We start from the raw sequence: 19,960 nt of genomic DNA on the forward strand, positions 1-19,960 counted from the left end.
GTGGTTTTACTTGCGGACAGCACCCCGCATCTTATTTCCACCCAGAATGCACCGTTTCACCCGTTCCCTCCCCCAACTTAGAGGGTCCCATTGATCCAGGTGATTGGTGTGCAACCCCCCTCGAGCCCCCAAAAATGCACATTCATAACTAATGAAATAGGATTTTTACATTTGAGTTTCTTCAAATCTTGTAAAAAACACAGGTTCAAATTGTCCTGGTTTGCTTTTTCTCCTTTTTCCACAGTCCTCAGTACATCAGAGTAACATTAAATTATACCTGTTATGATCATTTTCAACTTCATATGTTTTATTCTTGGGCTCCAATTGCATGACTTATAATCATCCTTATTTATTCATGCTGGTGTGACTGTAAGTTTATTTGGTGTCCATTTCTACCCTCTTTCAAAAAGGTGGTGTAGATGACCAAGACCCTAAACTGAGGCATCACATATGTGGCCAGAAGTTTACTTTCACTTATCACGAGCATAAACGTCACAGTCCTTTTGTGCTGTTAATGATTTCTTTGAACTGTTCTTTTTTCCACAGTGTAGTGATTTTACAGCATACATCTTTAATGATTTTAAAGAAACAAGTTTCAATTTATTTTGGATTCTCTATAATCCACAGAGAGTCATATTTATGCACACACTCTTAAATTATTTAAGTGGTGCTGAAAGTTCTACAATGTTTTTTAACTTGACAAGACCTATTAACTTCTCATTGATTGTCATGATTGACTACAAATGGTAGTTTCTTTGCCAACACATAAAGTATTTATTTGACAGCAGTCAGTGGATTGACCAATGGGAAAGTCCAATTGGAAAGTCCAAGGAACTCTTCAGTGAAGATCTAAGGAAGAGCATTATAGATTTACACAAGTTGAGAAGGTCTCTTGGAGTGATTTCTAAACATCTGCAGGTTCCAAGATCATGAGTTCAAACACAAGTACATAAGTACAAGTCATTCAGATGTGTCACCATTTTTCCAGTGTCTGGAAGAAGACCCAAACTGTCACTGAAATTGGTTGGTACGTTCAAGGGAACCTCCAAGGCTCAAGCATGCCATTAACTGGAACTGCTGGAACACCAGGGTCACTGTCCAATGTCACCATTAACTGAGATGTCAAGCTTGACTGAAATTTCCAGCCATGAACAAACCAAATGCCTGAAGATCCAACATACCCCGTGAAGATACCCCACGGTAACATTAATTTTCTGGAATGGCCTTCCAAAGTCATGACCTCAACCTCAGTGAAAATTTGTGGGCTATGCTTAAAAGCTGAGTCTATGGCAGAAACCAACTGACAGAAGAGCAGTCAAATATCAGGCCAGAAAAATGCCAGAAACTTGTACTGTGTAATCTGATATATCTGCAGAAGTTTTACAAAAAAGAAAACCAGGAAAACAGGAAACTGTAAACTGATTTTTTATTGAAGCTTTTTCAAGGTACTGGAGATTATATTTATCCTAATGAATATGCATCTTCTGCAGAAAAGCGCTGACCTAAGAGAAAAATGACATACATAAAGTCACATCCTCCTGTAACCTCCGAGTCTCCCCACCCTCTGTCAGTGTGTTAATGTTTAGCTTTACCACTCTCCTTATGTGCGTGGATCCATCCTGCACCTCCCAGCCCTCCTCCTGGATTACACCAAGCTTTGATCATGTTAATTTAAAAAAAGAAAAATAATTCTCATCAGGAAGCCTTCCCGTGTGGAAAGAAATTTTCTTTCTGCTGTTTGAAGGCCAATTTAAAGTTTGAATATTTCTATAAAATGTTTCCACTTTGATGGGGTTATGTGGACAGGGTCAGGGGTCGGGATCCTCTCCCGGTAAATTGCTCCCATGCTCCTGCTCCATGTATCCATCCTGAAGCCTAATCCTAATCCGGCTCCGGAATGGGGAGACAATGAGCCCAGTCCAAACCTTCAGAATACCAGCAGAACCAAAGAGAAGGAGGCAAGTTAGAATCACACCTTCAGGAAAAAGTTTAAAGAAATGTCAATAAATACAGCTACCAGGGACAGAACCAGCACAGGATTTTATAATGTTTTAGAAAAATCTGCAGGGACCACTGAGAAGAATCACTAGATTTTAGGGGCTAGTCTAACCTTGCTGGTATGAATTTTAGAATGTGAGCATGCAACAAACAAAACCTTTACTACAACCACAAATACCTCATTACAGTAATCAGCAATGTTCAAGCATATATTTATGGCTAAAATGGACTAAAGCCTTATCTTATGCAGATTTCAGATATAGAGACCACAGCCATCATACCATTGGTGCCATATCTGACTCCTCCTCCTCCTGCTTATCCTAATATGAACAGTCTCCTCTGTTCCCATCCTATCCTGCTCCTCTGAACTCTGAACAGAGAAACACAGGAAAGGGTCAAAATACAATTTTAAATGCAATGCTGGTAACAAATATATGTATATTAATATATATACATCCATAACAACCCCAGTATAATAACCAAAACACAAAGCATACAATCACACACAGCTGGGAACTGGGAGAGGAGGAGTACACACATAGGAAGGGACAAGTTTGCAGGAAAAAGGTTTAGATCATTGTGCGGTGAAAAGGGTGAGAAAAGGATATAAGAAGTAAAGGGGACATACATAAACCAGGAAAATTCAGCTGGTCTAAAGCAAAATAAATCCCGCACCACAAAACCTGGGGGAAAAGAAACACACAAGAGATGCAGGAAACAGTTAACCCAGCAAATGGTCCATGGAGATCTGTTCTGTGAAGTCTGTCGTCTCCACTCTGAGACGACGGAGATCTGTTCTGTGAAGTCTGTCGTCTCCACTCTGAGACGAGCGGCTGGGATGAGCTGTTGGTTTATGTCATAGGAGGTGCGTCTAGGTGCGAGAGCAAGAGCGGGAGCGGCGGGGAGAGTAGTGAGGAGATCCTCTGCTGCGGTGTGGGGAGTAGCTGCGTGACCCGCTGTTGCTCCGGCTTCGACTACGGCTACGAGAGGGTGAGCGACCGTAGCTGGGGCTGCGAGGGCCGTCCATCTTTACGCGAATGTAGGCCGTCTCACCCTGAACACACAAACAGAAGAGCGGGAATGGCAAAAGAGCTGCTTGACGACATTAATTGTGGTTAAAAACATTTGGAAAAGATGGTTGCCCTCTTACAAAGAATCTCAAGAAAGAAATTAAACATGGTCTTATCATTGTACACCATCTGATTAGTGTCATTAATGTAGAATTTCACCCTCGTGCTCATTTTCTTCACTCTCCCTGCTCCATATTTCGTGTCAGGACTTACCTTGAACAATTTAAATTCTAAAATTTACTCCCAGAGCTATTCATTGCAGTGACCCTAACCTACCTCATGGGAGCGAAACTTGGTGTTATCCAATTTACGGATGGCGTAGGTCATGTCTTCTTTGCGTACAAACTCCACCACGCCGGTGCCATCACGGTACACATCAGCATAACATACATCACCTGCCTCCCGCATGTGATCCTTCAGGTCCTGCCAGCTCCCGCTGGGGGGAAGGCCTGACGTGAAGAATAGGGATGTTATAGGAAATGTAACACAATAAAGGTGGGGAGGTAATAAGATGCAAGCTGACAAGATGCACGTGCCTACCTGAGACTATAACCCTGTACTCGGAGCGCCGTGACGGGGGACCATACCGTCCCCTTGGGGTTCCTAAAGCTCCACCACCACCTCCCCTTCCACCTCCACGTCCACTTCGAGGGAATTCAACACGCAGACGGTAGCCATCATAGTCATAACCATCACGTCCATAAACAGCATCCTCTGCATCCCTGAAGAGTGATACTGACACTCATGCACTCCTCAGAACATGACAGAGTGTATCGACTTTTGACTTTTAGACTACTGAAGACTCAACTTATCACTTTAATGTGTTAACGTAAAACTGAGCCAGTCTAACAACAAGCGTACAACTTTTTCTTAAGATTCAGAGAGGCAATTTGATGGTCTGTTTTTATTATCTCATTTGTAGTGCAGACGAATTATGGTAGCGTAGTCTTCTTGTCCAGTTTACCCTCAATGATAAAAAATGGTGAGGACAAAACAGTATGAAACCACAGACGGTATAAAACGCGTTGTCACCCACTGGCTTCTGAAGTCTGGGTTGAAAGCTTGGAGGTGAGGATTTTTGCCACAGCCAAGCTGGTGCTTTGAAATAGGATGTGAGGAAAGAAGCTTCTCTTTGTGAAACCACATGCTTAAGTGGTTAACCAATGAGCATTACCTTTGTGAAACTTAGTATGACAAAGATTTAAATCCGCAACTTATTTTTTTTATTCAGTATTACACCAAACGAGTGAATGAGCCCATAAACTCCGTAGAAAGGTTAGGTCAGAAAGCCAGTTTCCCGTAGATTTATATAGGAAACCAAGTGTTTTTGAAACTGCAGTTATTGCCCCCTAGTGGCCCTTAAATAGAATGCAGATTTAATTACTTTCACTTTTCAGACATGCAAAGCACATTCGTCTTTTATATTAAACCCATAAATAACGTAAGGCATTAAAAATATTGGCTTCAACCAAAATAAAAAAAATAACATTAGTCTTAATTTACTTTTACAACATTAGCTTAGAGGAATTTTCTGAGGACTTTTCTTACATGGAGAGACCAATACAGCTGTGTAAATCAATTACAGTGCACAGTAATTAGACATGGGAAGTGTTTTCAGAGAAACGTCATTTCTTTATTAAAGCACTCAGACCCCATCAGTCCCAGTGTCACTCTCCATGGTGCTGAAACAGTAAACTATGTTCTGTCTGTTCAATCATTTTTTAATTAAAACATACACTTTCACAGAAAAGGCTGGAGCTGGAGATGACCACCTACAGTCATCTCCATCAGTATGAAGGATTTCATTAAATACAAATGGGAAACATCAGGGACGTTTTCAAGGAGGTTTCAAGATATCTTCCTCTTGCTCTTTACTTTTAATCTAGTGTTTACTTAATTTAAAAAAAAAATATTTAACTGTTTTAGCTAAATTCTAGTTACAGTTTTTTTTATTTTTCTACTGATAAGTTCAAAGAACAACCCTCCCGTAAATCATTTTGAAGAGAAATAGTTTAATTTGGTCAAACTTGGTGAAGCAAGTGCCGGGGATACTACTACTACTTCCGCAAAAGTAATAAATACAAATAAAAAACAAAACATTTTTTAACCCTAATTACCTACAATTGTCACCCAAATTAACAATGACAACCATTTTAATATAAATGCTTATTCTGAAGGACAATTCTAAAGTGTGGGCACTAACACGAGTCTATTTGGCTTCAAAATCACCTTTTAAGTCTGTCCTGATATTTCGGTGTAAACATGAGTTAAAATGTGGCACTGCAGCCCACCTCGGGTCCTCAAATTCTACGAAGGCAAACGGCGGGCCTCCTCTCCGGTTTTTCAGGTCAATATCGCGAATGATTCCGTATTTATAAAACACGTCCTCCACGTCTTTGGTGCGGATATCGGGAGGGAGATTCCCTACGTATATCCGACAGTCGTTGCTCCCCGCAGGTCCTCTAATCACACCTCCGCCGGACATGCTAACGCTAGCAGCGAGCTAGGGTGACAGTTAAATGTCTGCGGCCCGAACAAGCAGTTAGGGGAAAAATAGATAAATAAAGACACAGCTTTTATCTGTAAAAATAAAATATGCGCTCACAGTTTAACTGGACTGGTGACATGAGTGCCAATACTGAGGAAGACCCTCATGACGCTACTGCATGGAGGCCGGGGCCAGCGTACGTCATCACGCACACGTAATAAAGCGGAAGACCACTGCTACAAGTGCGAGACAAAACGTGATCTTAAACAAGAGCGAGAGACAAAATAGTTCTAGTATGTATAAAAGTCGTGTTTCAGCACCCATTAGCTTTTCAGCCATCACAGTTTATACATGTGTTGGCACAGGAAGAATCAAATACTTGCATTTTTATTTTTTTAAAGAAATGCCTTTATTTAAATAGGTCTGTGATGATGTGACAAGAAAGCAGGAAAGACATGCCAGCGGTCTGGAAATGAACCCAGCTGCTATAAATGAACCTGAGGCTCGACCACTGAAGTAAACTAGCACCTGAGGAAGTTATTGAATAATAATGAATATCGTTAACCCAAGCCAGGAGAGAGTTAACCCCACTCTCAGACCTGGACAAACGGGTAAGATTCTGTCAGGAAAGCCATTTGGCCTAAAATCAGTCCAAGCCCAAATTAACAACAACCGCCTCCAGTGCTGTTGCACAATAGTGTGCCAAAAGATGATAGAAGAAGAGTGGGGAAGACGTTAGTCTTTTCTTCTCTCACTGCCTCCTAACAGTAACAAGAGACAGCACAAAGAAGACAGAAGGCAAAGGTGGAAGTGGCAAAGTTGAAGTTAAGAATGTCATTGAAAATTACCAGAATGGACAGAACAAGAAGGGAGTACATAAGAGCGACGGCTTAGTTTGAACAATTTAGAGATGGTTTGAACATTTGAGGGGGCACAGTGGCTATACTAGACAAATGAAACTGGAGATGGAGATGGCAAGTAGGAGTAAAAGAAGACCTTAGAGAAGATTCATGGATGTAGTGTAGGAGGATATGCAGAGGATTGACAGGGACAGGGTGAGATGGAGGCAGATCCATTGTGGAGACATCAAAGTGGACCAGGCAAGAGGAAAAAGAATGAGGCAAATCTGGCTAGCTAGTAATGGATCATGGCCAACACATAAGAGACAAAGTGGAGAGTGTGGGACTGAAAGATCTGAAAGAGGTGGCACCTTGGCAAACAGTGCTCCTGCTAAGCTACCAGACTTTTAAGACAATGAAATTAACAGCAGCCACCTAGAGGGATATGTTTAAACACTCTGTACACACCATTTTTAATGCAAAAAAGAAAAAAGTCAGTTCATCTAATGTTGTAGAACGTTTTATTAAAAGAGAATAAAGCTTTGAGATAATCGAGATCATGTGTAAGAAAATCAGAAGTCAGCCACCGCTAGAAAAAAAACTGGACCAAAAAGAAAAACAAAGAAAAAAAGATACAAACCACATTAAAGTTACGATCCCTCGTCTCCTCCCAGACTTCCCTCTTCACCCCTCCCTCCCTCCTCCACTGGTAACGGTTTTCCACTATTTACCACTCCTTACGCGTGTGGATCCATTCTGCACCTCCCAGCCCTCCTCCTGGATTTGATCCATGCTTTTCTCTTCTTTTTAATTATTTAAAAAAGAAAAATAAACGGTGCGTCACTGTGCAGCCAGTAAGTCTGTCTGTGAGGTCCCACACAAAAAGGGAAATTTTGGAAAATTTGAAAGCCAATTTTTTCTGAATATCGCACTACAATGGTTCCGGTTTGATGGGTTTATGTGGACAGGGTCAGGGGGTCGGGATCTTCTCCCGGTAAAAACGCTCCTATGATCCTGCTCCATGTATCCATCCTGAAGCCTAATCCTAATCTGATCCTGAATCCTGATCCGGCTCCGGAATGGTGAGACAATGAGCCCAGTCCAAACCTTCAGAATACCAGCAGAACCAAAGAGAAGGAGGCGAGTTAGAATCACACCTTCAGGAAAATGCTTTAAGTAATGTAAATAAATGCAGCTACCAGGGAGTTTACGTTGAGAAAAAGGAGAAAACCATCTATAATCAATCCCAAAATACAAAGATTTACTTTGTATGATAAAGGATGAGAAAAACCACCAAAAAAAAGAAAAGAAAAAAAAAAGAAACTTAACTACTGAAAACATTCAAACTGGGCCCTATTGTCAGATTTATGCTTTTTGAAAAAAAAGAAAAAAAAATGAACAGCCTTATAATTTCACAGTTGACAAGGCACAGCCATCATACCATTGGTGCCACATTTGACTCCTCCTCCTCCTGTTTATCCTAATATGAACTGTTTCCTCTGTTCCCATCCTATCCTGTTCCTCTGAACTCTGAACAGAGAAACACACAAGAAGGTCAAAAAGACAGCAGTATTCGCCTGAAGGAAGTAAAAAAAATAAAATAATAAAAATTAAAAAAAATTTAAAAAAAAAATCTTTGCAAATGAAGCAAAAAACATTCAACATTCAAGCAGGACAATCAGGAGAAGAGAGGTACACGGATGAATTAGAGATGACACAGCAGAAGCAGAACACGTTTTGAGAGAAGAAATAATGGAGCAAAACTCGGTCATGTGCACGCTCAACTGGTCTGCAAAAATTAGAATGGAAAATAAAACTGCAGGTGGGTTGGTGTCGGGTAGGGAAGGGAGCACACACCATGACAGCATACATAGGTGACACACGAGATGATCCTTGATGAATATACAGGATTCGTTGAGTAATGTGAAGATTTCCATTCTGGCTCTTAGGTCAGGCTTGCCTAGGTGCGAGAGCGGGAGCGGGAGCGAGACCGGGAATGGGACCGGGAGCGGGAGCGAGAGCGGCGGGGAGAATAACGGGGAGATCCTCTGCTGCGGCGTGGGGAGTAGCTGCGTGATCCACTCTTGCTCCTGCTTCGACTGCGGCTACGAGAGCGAGAGCGACCGTAGCTGGGGCTCCGAGGACCGTCCATCTTCACACGGATGTAAGCCGTCTCACCCTGAACACAAACATGAGCAAACATCACCGACCATTCCTTTTGCTGCTATATGAAACCCACATACAGAAAGAGCTAACCACATTTTTTCCTGGTTGATGTATTAGTCATAAATAAACAAACATACTGCTGCACAACAGCCCTAATCCACACATCAGAATTTTAAATTACTCGCACAATCATCAATCCGTCATTCAGTAAGATCGTTTCTGTTAATATAAAACAGATAAGCCAATTATTGATTCTTATCACCAGGAAATCTTTACAGTTGAGCATTTTGCTTTACTTACTGGAAATTAACCTTCACATTCCTTTCAGTGTTTAAGTAAGCTTTTCAATGTCTGTGTTGGTTCTTAGTCATCTGGGTAATGGTAGTCTCAACAGCTTTAAGAGTTTGGAGATAAAGGAGGAAGAAAAAAAAAAAAAAAAAAAAAAAGGCATCAAGACTTCTTTAGGTTTGCAAAGACGTTTCACTTCTCAGCCAGCAGGCTCCTTCAGTTCTAAGTGATCCTGAAGGTCTTCTACCCATCTGTGGTAGCAATAAGGAGCAAGAAAAAGCATCAGTGCCAACTGATTCACAAGGTTGGAACGATGATTGGCCAGAATTTGGAGGATGCTCAAATTGCTCTCGATCTTGGACAATCCATCTCACTCCACAATACTGAGGCAAAAGAGTTCATTCTCCCTCAGGCCGACATTCCTGACATTTTCGGTGAAACTGTAACTGACTCTCTTTTTGTGACAGGCTAATTTTTATTCTTTATCTTGCCGCTGTAACACAACAATTTCTCTTGTGGGATCAATAAATGATATAAAACAAATGGTGGAGAGTCCTGGGTAATTAAAGTGTAGCGGCAGTTGTTCCCTTTGGCAGCGGCCCCGAGGATCGTTGACCCTCTACTGATCATGCGAGTCACCACATGAGCCAAGGTGGGTTAATGCTGCATTTTGTTGTCGAGGTATGCTGCCTATGACTTATTTAGTTCCTGGGGCTGATCTGACTTTCCGAGTGGGACATCCGCGTTCAGGGCGTTCAATTTCTGACTGGGAACCAGAAATTCTGACTTGTTCAAGAACACACTATAAATACCTGTAACTCTACCCTATTTGTTTTCAGAGCTGAAGATGCCTGTTTGATTAAAGGTGAAACCTCTTTGCAAGACTAAAGAAGTCCAGGTGTCGCCTTTTTTTCTTCTTCTTCTTAAGACTAAGCTTTTCAAGTTAGTCCTTATTAAGAGAGTCTGACAATGTGAGGATTTACATACCTCATGGGAGCGAAACTTTGTGTTGTCCAGTTTACGGACGGCGTAGGTCATGTCTTCTTTGCGTACAAACTCCACGACACCAGTGCCATCACGGAACACATCAGCATAACATACATCACCTGCCTCCCGCATGTGATCCTTCAGGTCCTGCCAGCTCCCGCTGGGGGGAAGTCCTAAAAAGGAAATAACAACAAAAAAGGTTTTGGAAGCTTTACACATACAACTACACTTTTAAACTAGAGACCAAAACCTTCAGACAGAAAAATACACCACTCACCTGACACAACGACCCTGTTCTCCGAGCGTCGGGATGGGGGACCGTACCTTCCCCTTGGGGTCCCATTCCTCCTCCTCCTCCTCCTCCACCACCACCACCACCACCACCGCCACCACCTCCACCTCCTCTTCCACTTCTAGGGAACTCCACACGCAGACGGTAGCCATCGTAGTCGTATCCATCACGCCCATAAACAGCATCTTCAGCATCCCTGTGAAATCCAACAGTGAAATGAATAACCCAACACTAATAATGCAAAGAAAGATGTAGTTTTACTCTTATTTCAGTCTTCGTCACAGACCATTTAAAAATGGGGAGGAAATTAGCCTCTTATAGTGGACTTATAGATGATAGATATTTTGTTAAATCGTTTAATTGCTATCCTGAACATTACTTATCAGCTAAAACGTGGTTTGGTAGTAGCACATTTGCAAGCACATTCACACTCACAGGTACTTAACGGGGTAAACCGCCAATCAACGTGGCCTCCTGCAGGCCTCAACAACACACATTTCACGACAATCCAAAAAGAGCTCCATTAACTCGACTCAAAACTTCTCCTAAACCAAATTCTTGCTACAGGTTATATCCCGTCAACTCGCACGTTATGTGCCTGTTTACGCCTTATTTTGGGTGTAGCTGGCTAACTGTGGAGATAAGAGGCAGACGTGGCGCGGAACAATGCGGCTCACCTCGGGTCGTCGAACTGCACGAAAGCAAACGGTGGTCCTCCTCTGCGGTTCTTCAAATCTATATCACGAATACTTCCGTACTTGTAAAATAAGTCTTCCACGTCTTTTGAACGTATGTCGGGAGGGAGATTTCCCACATATATCCGACAGTCGTTACTCCCCGCGGGTCCTCGAATGAGACCGCCAGACATGATGGCGCAACGCGAGGGAAGTTAGCAAGTCGGCTAATAGATCAACTTTTGGTGAAAAATGACTGGAGTGGCGCCTAGATAGTAAGCAACATGTACGAACTACGCGTTAGAGATTGGGTTTAAGCTACACCTTAATAAAAGTTGAAACCCTTCGAAGCGGAATTCAAACAGCGAGATAAGCAAGGGCTAAAAGTTGCAAGCAGAAGCTACCGATAACAGATTCTTCTTCACAGGGTACGACTAGCTCTAAAAGGCGTAAACCGCCACCTACCGGAGAGTGGGGTTACTCTTTAAAGTGTAACCTGTAACCTGAGCCACAGCTGTTCAGATGGTAGACAGGGTTATCTACCAATCTGAAGGTCAGTGGATCGATCTATAAATCCTTGAGCCCATTGATTAGAGTGTGAGTGGACGTGTTAATGTTAGAAGGCGTTTAGGTATAAATACAGAGAGTATGAACAACTGTATAATTGGTAAAATGTGCTCTGATTGCTCAGGCATGCTATAAGTACCAGCACATTAAGTATTGTGCGACAATCTCCATTCAAAGTCCTTTAAGAAGGATATAATGTCCTCTTCATCACTAAAAATGTGGCCATGACAGTGAAAATCATAACTTCATCAAAAGCCTATTAAGTATTTAAGCAACAGACACTACAGAGAGTACCTTATTCAGTGTTTTGTGAGGAAATCTTTTTCCACCTGAGCCAAATGATCATCAAAACAGCTAGATTTCAATTGTTGAAGCTGATATTTTTTTTTTATTAGATGAACCTCAAAGCCCAATTTGGACTTTTAAAGGTCTGCAGTAATGTTATAATAGAAAAAAAAACAAACGGGTTTACAATGAGACAGAACTTTAGTTTTTATTTCTTAATAACATGAGAAATAAAATAAATAAACTGAAGCTTTCAGCCACACAGTGTCAGACAGTCGCTGCAATCACTCAGTACATCAGACATAAATCCTTGTACAAAACAATATGAGTTGTAAACCCCAAACCACAATGGTTCACATGAGCCTTTTCAGGCCACTAACGAAATGGTTTGTTCAAACAGTTTCTTTGTTCTTCTTCTCCTGCTCGAGTGCCTCTTATTCCTTTTTGGCTTGCTTTTCCCTGCGTCTCTGCCTGACCTCCGACACTATTTTCAGCATTGAGAGCAGAATAGGCACACACATGGGCAGGAAGAGTGGTATGTAGATAGCAAACTTCTGATCGTCTGGAAAGTAGAGCAGGTGAAGGAGTGAAGGGTCGAAGAACGCTTTCTCCGAAGCCAAGATGGCCTCTTTGCTGTACTGCAGAGCAAAGCCGAGGTTTCCGACCTCCAGCTCGGCCATGGCCAGCTGCAGGGACGTGACAGCACTGGACACCTGCGTATTAGCAAAACAGATCACAGGTTATGTATTATTATTGTTATTATTATGCAATTAGAGGAGACTACCTAATTGTTAGGCATAAGATACCACTCTGATACTGAGACTGAAATGGCCTTTTGTTTATTTTGGTTACTTTGTGTTCATATATGCAGTCTTCGTGTGATATGAAAGTGTTATTTTTTGGTTTTCCATAGGGTGATTTTTTTGTTTATCTTTTCTTTAAAAAATAAAGAAAAGGAAAAAAAAGGCACGGACAAAATTTTAGAGACAGAATTTCTAGGTGTGCACCCAAGTGGCAAAAAGCTTCTAATTTTGTGGCTTCAGGTTCTCATCTTTGCTTTTTGCAGATGATGTGGTTCATCAGGTGGTGGCCTCCAGTTCACATTGGAGCAGTTCACAACTGCGTGTGATGCAGCAAGAATGAGAACTAGCACTTCCATGTCTGAGACCACAGATCTATGCCAAAAAAAGGTGGAGTGCCCAGTCAGGGTTAAGCTCAAGTTGCTGCCCCAAATGGAGGATTTTTCAGTATCTCGGGCTCTTGTTGAGTGAGGTACAGACAGAGGCAGACAGAGGGACAGGTCTGCAACTTTGTCCACTAGCTTCTCGGTACTAACTCAAAAGAATGAGATTGCTGATACAAGCAATATAAATGAGCTTTCTCCGAATGTTGGCTGACCTCTCCCTAGAGACAGGCAAGGGTTTCAGTCATCTAGGAGGGGCTCAGAGTAGAGGAGCTGCTCCTCCACATTGCAAAGAGCCAGCAGAGGTGGTTCAGCCATCTGATTAGGATGCCTCCTGGGCATGTCCTGTTCCCAGCCTGTCCTTTTGGGAGGATGCACCAGGGCAAACCCAAGACATGCTGAAGAGATTACATTTCTTGGCTTGCCGAGAGACCGAGGGTATGCCTCTGTGTTCCCCGGGCTGCTGCACCGGTGATCTGGAAACGGATAAGTGGCAGAAGATGCATGAATGGGTATTATTATTCTATTAGTTTAGGGAGAGAGGTTCTGGGTCCCACAACCTCCTGTGTGGCTGGCCTGGCCTCTTTCCATGTTTATCTTACCGTCTTCCAGGCCTCCAGACCTTCATTCTGTTTAAATAAAATAATTATTGCTGACAAATTGAAACTCTGGTGTGGCATCCTCTTTATATGTTGCAGTCACTGAGATTAATTGAGCTTTTTATTTTTCCTTTTTGAGCTGGCCGTGACAACAAAAATGGTTTTTGATTTTGTTTTTTTATGTTTCTAATTTCAGCTTATGTAGTGTGATTGCTGATGTTGTTCCTGACTTCCCCCAGCTAGGATCTGTCCTCACTACTATGTTGCTAGTACAATAATAAAATTATTAAAAGAAGGATGAATTCTGGATTTTTGTCTTCAGGTAATGAGAAGGAAGTAGCTTGTTTGTTGTTGATTAACTGACAATAACAAAGTATTTAACAAAAAAAAAAGTCACATATGACAGTTTTAAATTCAAACTAAGAAACCAAAACAATGACATAAATCTCCAGAATCAAAGTTAGGATGTGTTAAGAAATCTACGCACATGCACAATTTTGCTACATGGAACAAATGCATAACTACTACCACACCTGCACCTTACCTGCTGTGCAATGTTGTCATTGATAACAATGTTGCCTATCTGGTCCAGCAACTGCGCCAGAGAGGTGATGGTGGTGGTTGCTGTTGCAATGTTTTCCACACTACGACTCCACATGAGCCGGTCCAGCTCCCAGTCAGCTAGTCCCGTGCTACCACACGGTGCCACCAGGAAGCCAGGTGGGGGGCTTAATGACTGCACGCCCAGCAACAACCTGACAGAACACGGCACGGGAAGGTTACTTTGTGTCGAGAGGAAAGAAAACGACTCCCACACTGCAGGTTCACACTTACCGAAGCTGGGCGAGGAAGACTCCCATCACTTTGGCCATGTTAATGTTGACGTGAACAGGGAACTCAGTCTCCGACCCATAGAAACCATTCACGTTATAAACCTGCAAAAACATGGATAAATGTAGGTTTTCTTATGGATACAATACCCAACACAACAAAATAAACGTGCAGCTATCCCTCAGCGTTGCTGCTCATTTTTCTTACCATGATTCCACCCCACCGTGGAGAGTGAAAAGCATTAGAAGGCACTTCCTGTTTCCTGTGATCGTGGATGTAAAGGGGTGAATGGCGAATATCCGGGACGTACAGAAGAAAATTTAACACAGGGTTAGAAGATGCCGCATTAGAGCCTGGAAGTCAAACGCAAAAAAGAATTAAAAAGACTTAAAACATACTGTATTGTACTGTATGATACTGTATGATAATTTAAAAAAGCAGACTTTTACCAAGTCTGGCCTCCACCGGGTTGATGACATGTGCAAGACTGTCAGCGTTGAGCGTGTAAGCCTCGAGGCTGCTGTCAAAGCGCGGGGTCACTCCGAGCATGGTGTAGTACAAGGTCTGTAAAAAAGGAAAGGTTAACCTTAACTTCCAATAATTGAGCATCTTTTCTTTGTCATAATGGGGACTGCGCATTAACAGCACCTGAGAGTCGATGCTAAAGTTAGCCAGAGGGGACAGTTTTGTAAGCAAAGGCTGGATGTATGTCTGCACGGCACCCTCAATGTCCCAGTGCAGCTGGTGAGACTTTGGATCGGGGTTCAGGAGACTGAATGTGATCTCATAACCTGACAGGAAGATAAGAACAATCAGAGAAAAGATGCAAACGTGTTCTCAGAGTTAAACCTGGAGCCGAATTACCAACCTGGGCTAGATTTGAAGGCTCTCATGCTGTCAGCAATGCTCTCTTTGTTGCCAGGTCTAAAACGGACTCTGTCGCTGAGTGCAACGGTGATGTCAGTGTGGCTAAAAGACATCACTTGGAGCACCTGCTTGATCCGGGGCTCCAGCTGAGCCAGCAATTGCTCTAGTGTCTTGCCCACTCTCATCTGGGCACTGATACGCACCAGGGCTGTCCTTCGCTGACCGATATACACATTCACATCCTGAAAGGCATGAAGGTGCAGTGCATACTTTATTATCTTTGTCTTACCTGGAATATAACAGATAATTCATTCTGTTTCAAGCTTTGCAGATGGTACTGTATTTACACTCCGTGACAGTAAATTATATTATCTTCATTATCCTTTTTTTAAATAGTAATTAGCATGGAGTGATCACACTCATGAAATAAAATAAAAAAGCTTCAGTTTTACCTCAGGCAGCAAAGAAGAGGACTCCGGGATCACATACACAACTAAAGAACCGCACGGGCTCTCACTGAGCATATGCAGAGACAGATCTGCCTCTAAAGCAGAAAAATTAGCGTGATTATCAGCTGTGCTTTCTTTGAGAAAAAATGTCAAATGTCAACATCTGAAGTACCACAAGTTGGATATGATAGACTGCTGCTCACCTGCAGCAGTCGGCTTTTTCAGGGCATCTTCCTCCATGATTGTAGCTGTGCGGTACTTTGTTTCATACCTGTACCTCAACGTTGTGTCCTCTGGAAAGAAAGTTTGAGAGTCAAACAACCTTGCAGGCTTCATATTCTGTAACCGCAGAATTATAAACTGCACGAGCAAATCACCATCCACTGCATGTTCCTCATCCTGCGTCTGCGTTAGCGGGACCTTTTTCTGCTGTTCTGGCGTCACGGTGCCGCGTGCAAACACAACCTCGACATCAGCGCTCAAATGCAGCTGCAAAATAAGAAATAACGTAGAGAGAAGAATGTTTTTAAAAAGGTATTACACAGGGAAAATCAATCAACTACAAGGCATGAGAGATGTAATAAATGGAAACACTAAAAACCTGCAGTTTAGCCAGATCTTTGATCTGACTGACAGGTAACCAGGCACGGTACGTCTCAGTTGTTCGCCACCACAAAGGGACTCCCACAATGATGACAACGGCTGCTATGGATAGAGCAGCAAGCTGACCTCGTCGACGCTCTGGGAGACAAACACACAGTATTGTTGTTTGAAAGATTTTCACTGATGATAAATCTTCTAATTAATCTATCAATTAAAAACCAAGTACATTAAAAATTCAAGTATACATGTGAAATACACCCATCTTAAATTCAATAACAGCTTAATGGATTGGATTTCATATAGCGCTTTTCAAGGCACCCAAAGCGCTTTACAATGCCACTATTCATTCACTCTCACATTCATACACTTAGCTTAGTTAAAATAAATACTGTTTCACATTAAAATGACTAACTGTAACAATCGATCTATTACCAAAATAACTGCAAAAAAAAAACTTCGTTTAAACAGATAACTGACCAGTTATTTCAGCTCTAAATGCCAACATTCAAACCTAACTTGGGATTCAGGCTAAAACAAAATCAGATCATTTATATAAGCACTGGCAAACATAATCAGAGTTTACCATGGTGTTTAAACTAAAAAATACTCCATTGTTAAAAAACAAAATATTTATTTTTTATTCTCTTCTGGAAATCATTGAACAATATATTAAATATAATATATTAAAATAGGTTACACACACTCACTGGCCACTTTTTTAGTCACAATTTGACATCAACAGCATAAAAGTAGGGCTCCACCTTGTCTTGTATCAACAGTACAGGCATCTAGTGGTGTGACTGCTGTGGGGGATATGCTCTTGGCCCCTTAGCACCAACTGAGCCTCGTTTAAATACCTGAGTTATGTTGCTGACCATGTCCACAAGGGGTGGATATGGATCAAATCCAGTAGTCTCATGGTGTACCTAATAAAATGTCCGGTGACTGTATATCATGACAGAGGATTTTATCCCAATCCTTGACCCCTACGTACCCTCGATATGTCCAGACTGGTGACCACTGACTGAGTAACACATTTGCATCTGTGTCTATCATGCTGCATCAACTACAGTGCCTTACATGGTTGTAAACGAGGTTCAGTGTAAACATTAGGCATGTTACTGTCTTTTGTGGAAGCTTTAATATCGTAAGTATTCCTTTAATTAAAAATATATATTTAAAAAAACAAAACAAAAACAAATAATGTAGTAAACAGCAGGTGTTCTTGCAGTGTCAGGGCATCACCCCTGCAACTGCGGCTAGCTAGCCATTAGCTTCAAAGGGTCATAACATGGAGAAAACGGCTCCTGTTAGTCCGCTATGGTTGCACTCTGTACAAAGGTTCATGTTTAATAAATCTAACGTAAACCAATGAAAATTAAACACTTAATAAGAATTAAATCATTTACACTCATTTCAGTTACGAATCTACTCACCCACTTCCGTGATAGCCATTTCTTCCAATGAACTGGGAGGGAGCGCTAGTGGATGCCAAGCAGCCAGCAGCACCGATCACATGACCGATTTTTAAACGTATCTAAGCGGTTCTTCATGTGCGGGCCAAAACAGAACCGTGATTCATACACATAGCTTACATTAAATTAAATATGATCAAATATTTGCATATACACCTGTCTGTCCGTAAAATTCTAAAAAAGAGTGTTAGGGCTGTACGTTGTTTTGTAAAGGAGTGCAGAAGCGGAAATGACCGTCGGCGCACCCTGTAAAAGAATTAAACGCACAAACACACTGTGATAAATGTGGGCATTCAGCGCCACCTGTGGTAGCTTTAATTACGACAGGCTCAATTCATGTTTGTGAATGCATAAATTTCCCGAGCAACCACTAAAAGTGAGTAAGCTTAGTGTTATTTACACGATTAAAACATATGATCCTTAGTCTGCTGCCCCAGCAGCATGCCCGCAACATGTGGAAAAACAAGTCCACCACAGCCCTGCACTCACTCTCGCTCATGCATCCAACCACCACAGACACATTATAAAACTTCTGAAGATACCAGAAGTTCTGTCAGGTAAGGACACTAGAGGGACATCCACTTGCATCACTGTCATCTTCCTCAAGCTGTCTAGTAAAACCCTAATCTGATCTGTTAACCCTGGGATGTTTTATGGAAGTTAGCCAGGGCGCTCAAGGACACCCCAGAACAGGCAATAAGGGAGGAAACAGCTGCTCTCTCAGTTATGTATTTACCCTGATCTGATTTGTCCAGCTGGTCCTGGTGTGAAACGGATGACCTCATTACTTTTAGGTCAGCTTTGTTAAATTTGGGTGACTTGTGTGGTGACCCTTGGACACTACTGGACACCACAGATACCCTTTCATAAAGTGCTTATTTCATCTAAATAATTTTAAGAAACTGGTAGCCTCCGTACTGCTAGTGAAAATGGTAATACACATCTTTTGGACCCAACATAAGGTACACTTTAGACCTCATGAACTTTTTGGACCCCATTTTGACTTCAGAGCTGTCATAATTCTTTGTTGCATAAATTCAACAAGGTGGACATGGTCATCAGCAATACTGTTAAAGCTGTGATGTTTAAACAATAGCCAAAGTGGGCCAAGAAACTATCCTACACACCCTTACACCACCAGTTAGAACTGGTGATACAAGGCAGGATTGATCGGTGCTTATATATTGTTCATGCCAAATTCTGATCCTTTCATGTGACCATAGCAGCTGAAATCAAGACTGTCCAATTTTGGTGAGCCTGTGCCAATACAGTTTTCTCAAAACATAATATTTGCTTTCATTGTTATCCAGACGACTGTCAAGTTTATTTTCCACTGAAGCACACGGCTGAATGCTCTGTCCAGCCTCTCCACGACGGCCTTATCGATATCAGGAGATGGATGGTGATAAATCACTTGAATTTTAATGAGAACAAGATAGAAGTCACGTTGTTTAGACTCAACGACACCAGCAGCAACCCCCGCATTGACCTTTCCTCTATGGCCCCATATGAGAAATCCATTATCACTAATTTAGGAGTGACAATGGATCCTTCTCTAAAGCTCAAAGCTTATGTGAACACTGTAGTAATAGCATGCTATTTCCAATTGAGTTGACTGTCAAAGGTCAAGCCACTCTAGTCCAACCTTGAAACATTTATACTTGCATTTTATAACCTCTCGTCTCAATTACTGCAATGCACTTTTCATTGGAATCGGCCAGGCCAGTTGCTCACCTACAGCTGGTGCAAAACACTGCCGATCGATTTTTATCTGGTGCAAGGATGCAAGAGCACATCACTCCAATTTTAGCTTCCATTCACTGGCTTCCAGTTAGTTCATGAATCCATTTTAAAAATCCTTTTGTCTCTTAATGATTCTGCATCATTTTATGTCTGAGCTGTTGCACTCTTATGTCCCACCTCGTTCTCTCAGGTCAGCAGACCAGAGACTTTTGCTTGTTCTGAAGACACAACGTAAACACAGAGGTGACGGGACTTTCGAAGTTGCAGCTGCAGAATTGTGGAACGATTTTCTATATTTTTTTTTTTACCTTTTGGTCTGAGTTTGTCTTTTACATTTGGTGTTATTGTTCAACCCTGTAGTTGTTTTTAAAAGGGCTTTATAAATTCACACAGACTCACGGTCCACTGAAATAAGTTTCATCTGGTGTGGTCTTCTGCTGCTGTAGCACATGTCCTTCAAGCCACGTGATGTGTAGTGCATTCAGAGATGCTCTTCTGCATACCTTAGATATCGAGTGGTTATTTGAGTTACTGCTGCCTTTCGATCAGCTCAAAG

The 19,960-nt window shown here is 41.9% G+C and overlaps 3 protein-coding genes across 3 annotated transcripts; all 3 read right to left on the minus strand.

The window, feature by feature from the left end:
- Nucleotides 1-1,409: 1,409 nt before the first annotated feature.
- Nucleotides 1,410-6,755, minus strand: LOC100705065 (serine/arginine-rich splicing factor 1). Its single transcript, XM_003446822.5, is given in 7 exon segments — nucleotides 1,410-1,925; nucleotides 2,280-2,368; nucleotides 2,725-2,977; nucleotides 2,979-3,052; nucleotides 3,345-3,517; nucleotides 3,609-3,790; nucleotides 5,360-6,755. Coding segments are annotated over 7 exon segments (1,140 nt in total). The 5' UTR covers nucleotides 5,554-6,755; the 3' UTR covers nucleotides 1,410-1,750.
- A 144-nt stretch (nucleotides 6,756-6,899) lies between these two features.
- LOC100704524 (serine/arginine-rich splicing factor 1B) lies at nucleotides 6,900-11,259 on the minus strand. The gene is given in 5 exon segments (XM_003446737.5): nucleotides 6,900-8,574; nucleotides 9,837-10,009; nucleotides 10,114-10,177; nucleotides 10,180-10,324; nucleotides 10,806-11,259. Coding segments are annotated over 5 exon segments (792 nt in total). The 5' UTR covers nucleotides 10,997-11,259; the 3' UTR covers nucleotides 6,900-8,355.
- Nucleotides 11,260-11,836: 577 nt separating this feature from the next.
- pigs (phosphatidylinositol glycan anchor biosynthesis, class S) lies at nucleotides 11,837-17,784 on the minus strand. The gene is made up of 12 exons (XM_003446821.5): nucleotides 17,623-17,784; nucleotides 16,185-16,324; nucleotides 15,961-16,072; nucleotides 15,787-15,876; nucleotides 15,587-15,678; nucleotides 15,136-15,376; nucleotides 14,916-15,058; nucleotides 14,717-14,831; nucleotides 14,475-14,620; nucleotides 14,271-14,371; nucleotides 13,981-14,191; nucleotides 11,837-12,367 (listed from the first exon to the last, which is right to left on the minus strand). The coding sequence occupies exons 1-12, from the start codon at nucleotides 17,639-17,641 to the stop codon at nucleotides 12,089-12,091; spliced, it is 1,689 nt and encodes a 562-aa protein (XP_003446869.1). The 5' UTR covers nucleotides 17,642-17,784; the 3' UTR covers nucleotides 11,837-12,088.
- Nucleotides 17,785-19,960: the final 2,176 nt, after the last annotated feature.

The sequence above is a fragment of the Oreochromis niloticus genome, linkage group LG10 (assembly GCF_001858045.2).
Source record: "Oreochromis niloticus isolate F11D_XX linkage group LG10, O_niloticus_UMD_NMBU, whole genome shotgun sequence".
NCBI lineage: Eukaryota > Metazoa > Chordata > Actinopteri > Cichliformes > Cichlidae > Oreochromis > Oreochromis niloticus.

Excerpts from the sequence above, each read along its gene's own strand:
- pigs (XM_003446821.5), bottom strand. Across the intron at positions 14,192-14,270 it reads GTCTTCCTCGCCCAGCTTCG|GTTGTTGCTGGGCGTGCAGT; the intron begins GTAAGTGTGAAC and ends GTGTTCTGTCAG. Across the intron at positions 12,368-13,980 it reads ATGACAACATTGCACAGCAG|GTGTCCAGTGCTGTCACGTC; the intron begins GTAAGGTGCAGG and ends GCTAATACGCAG.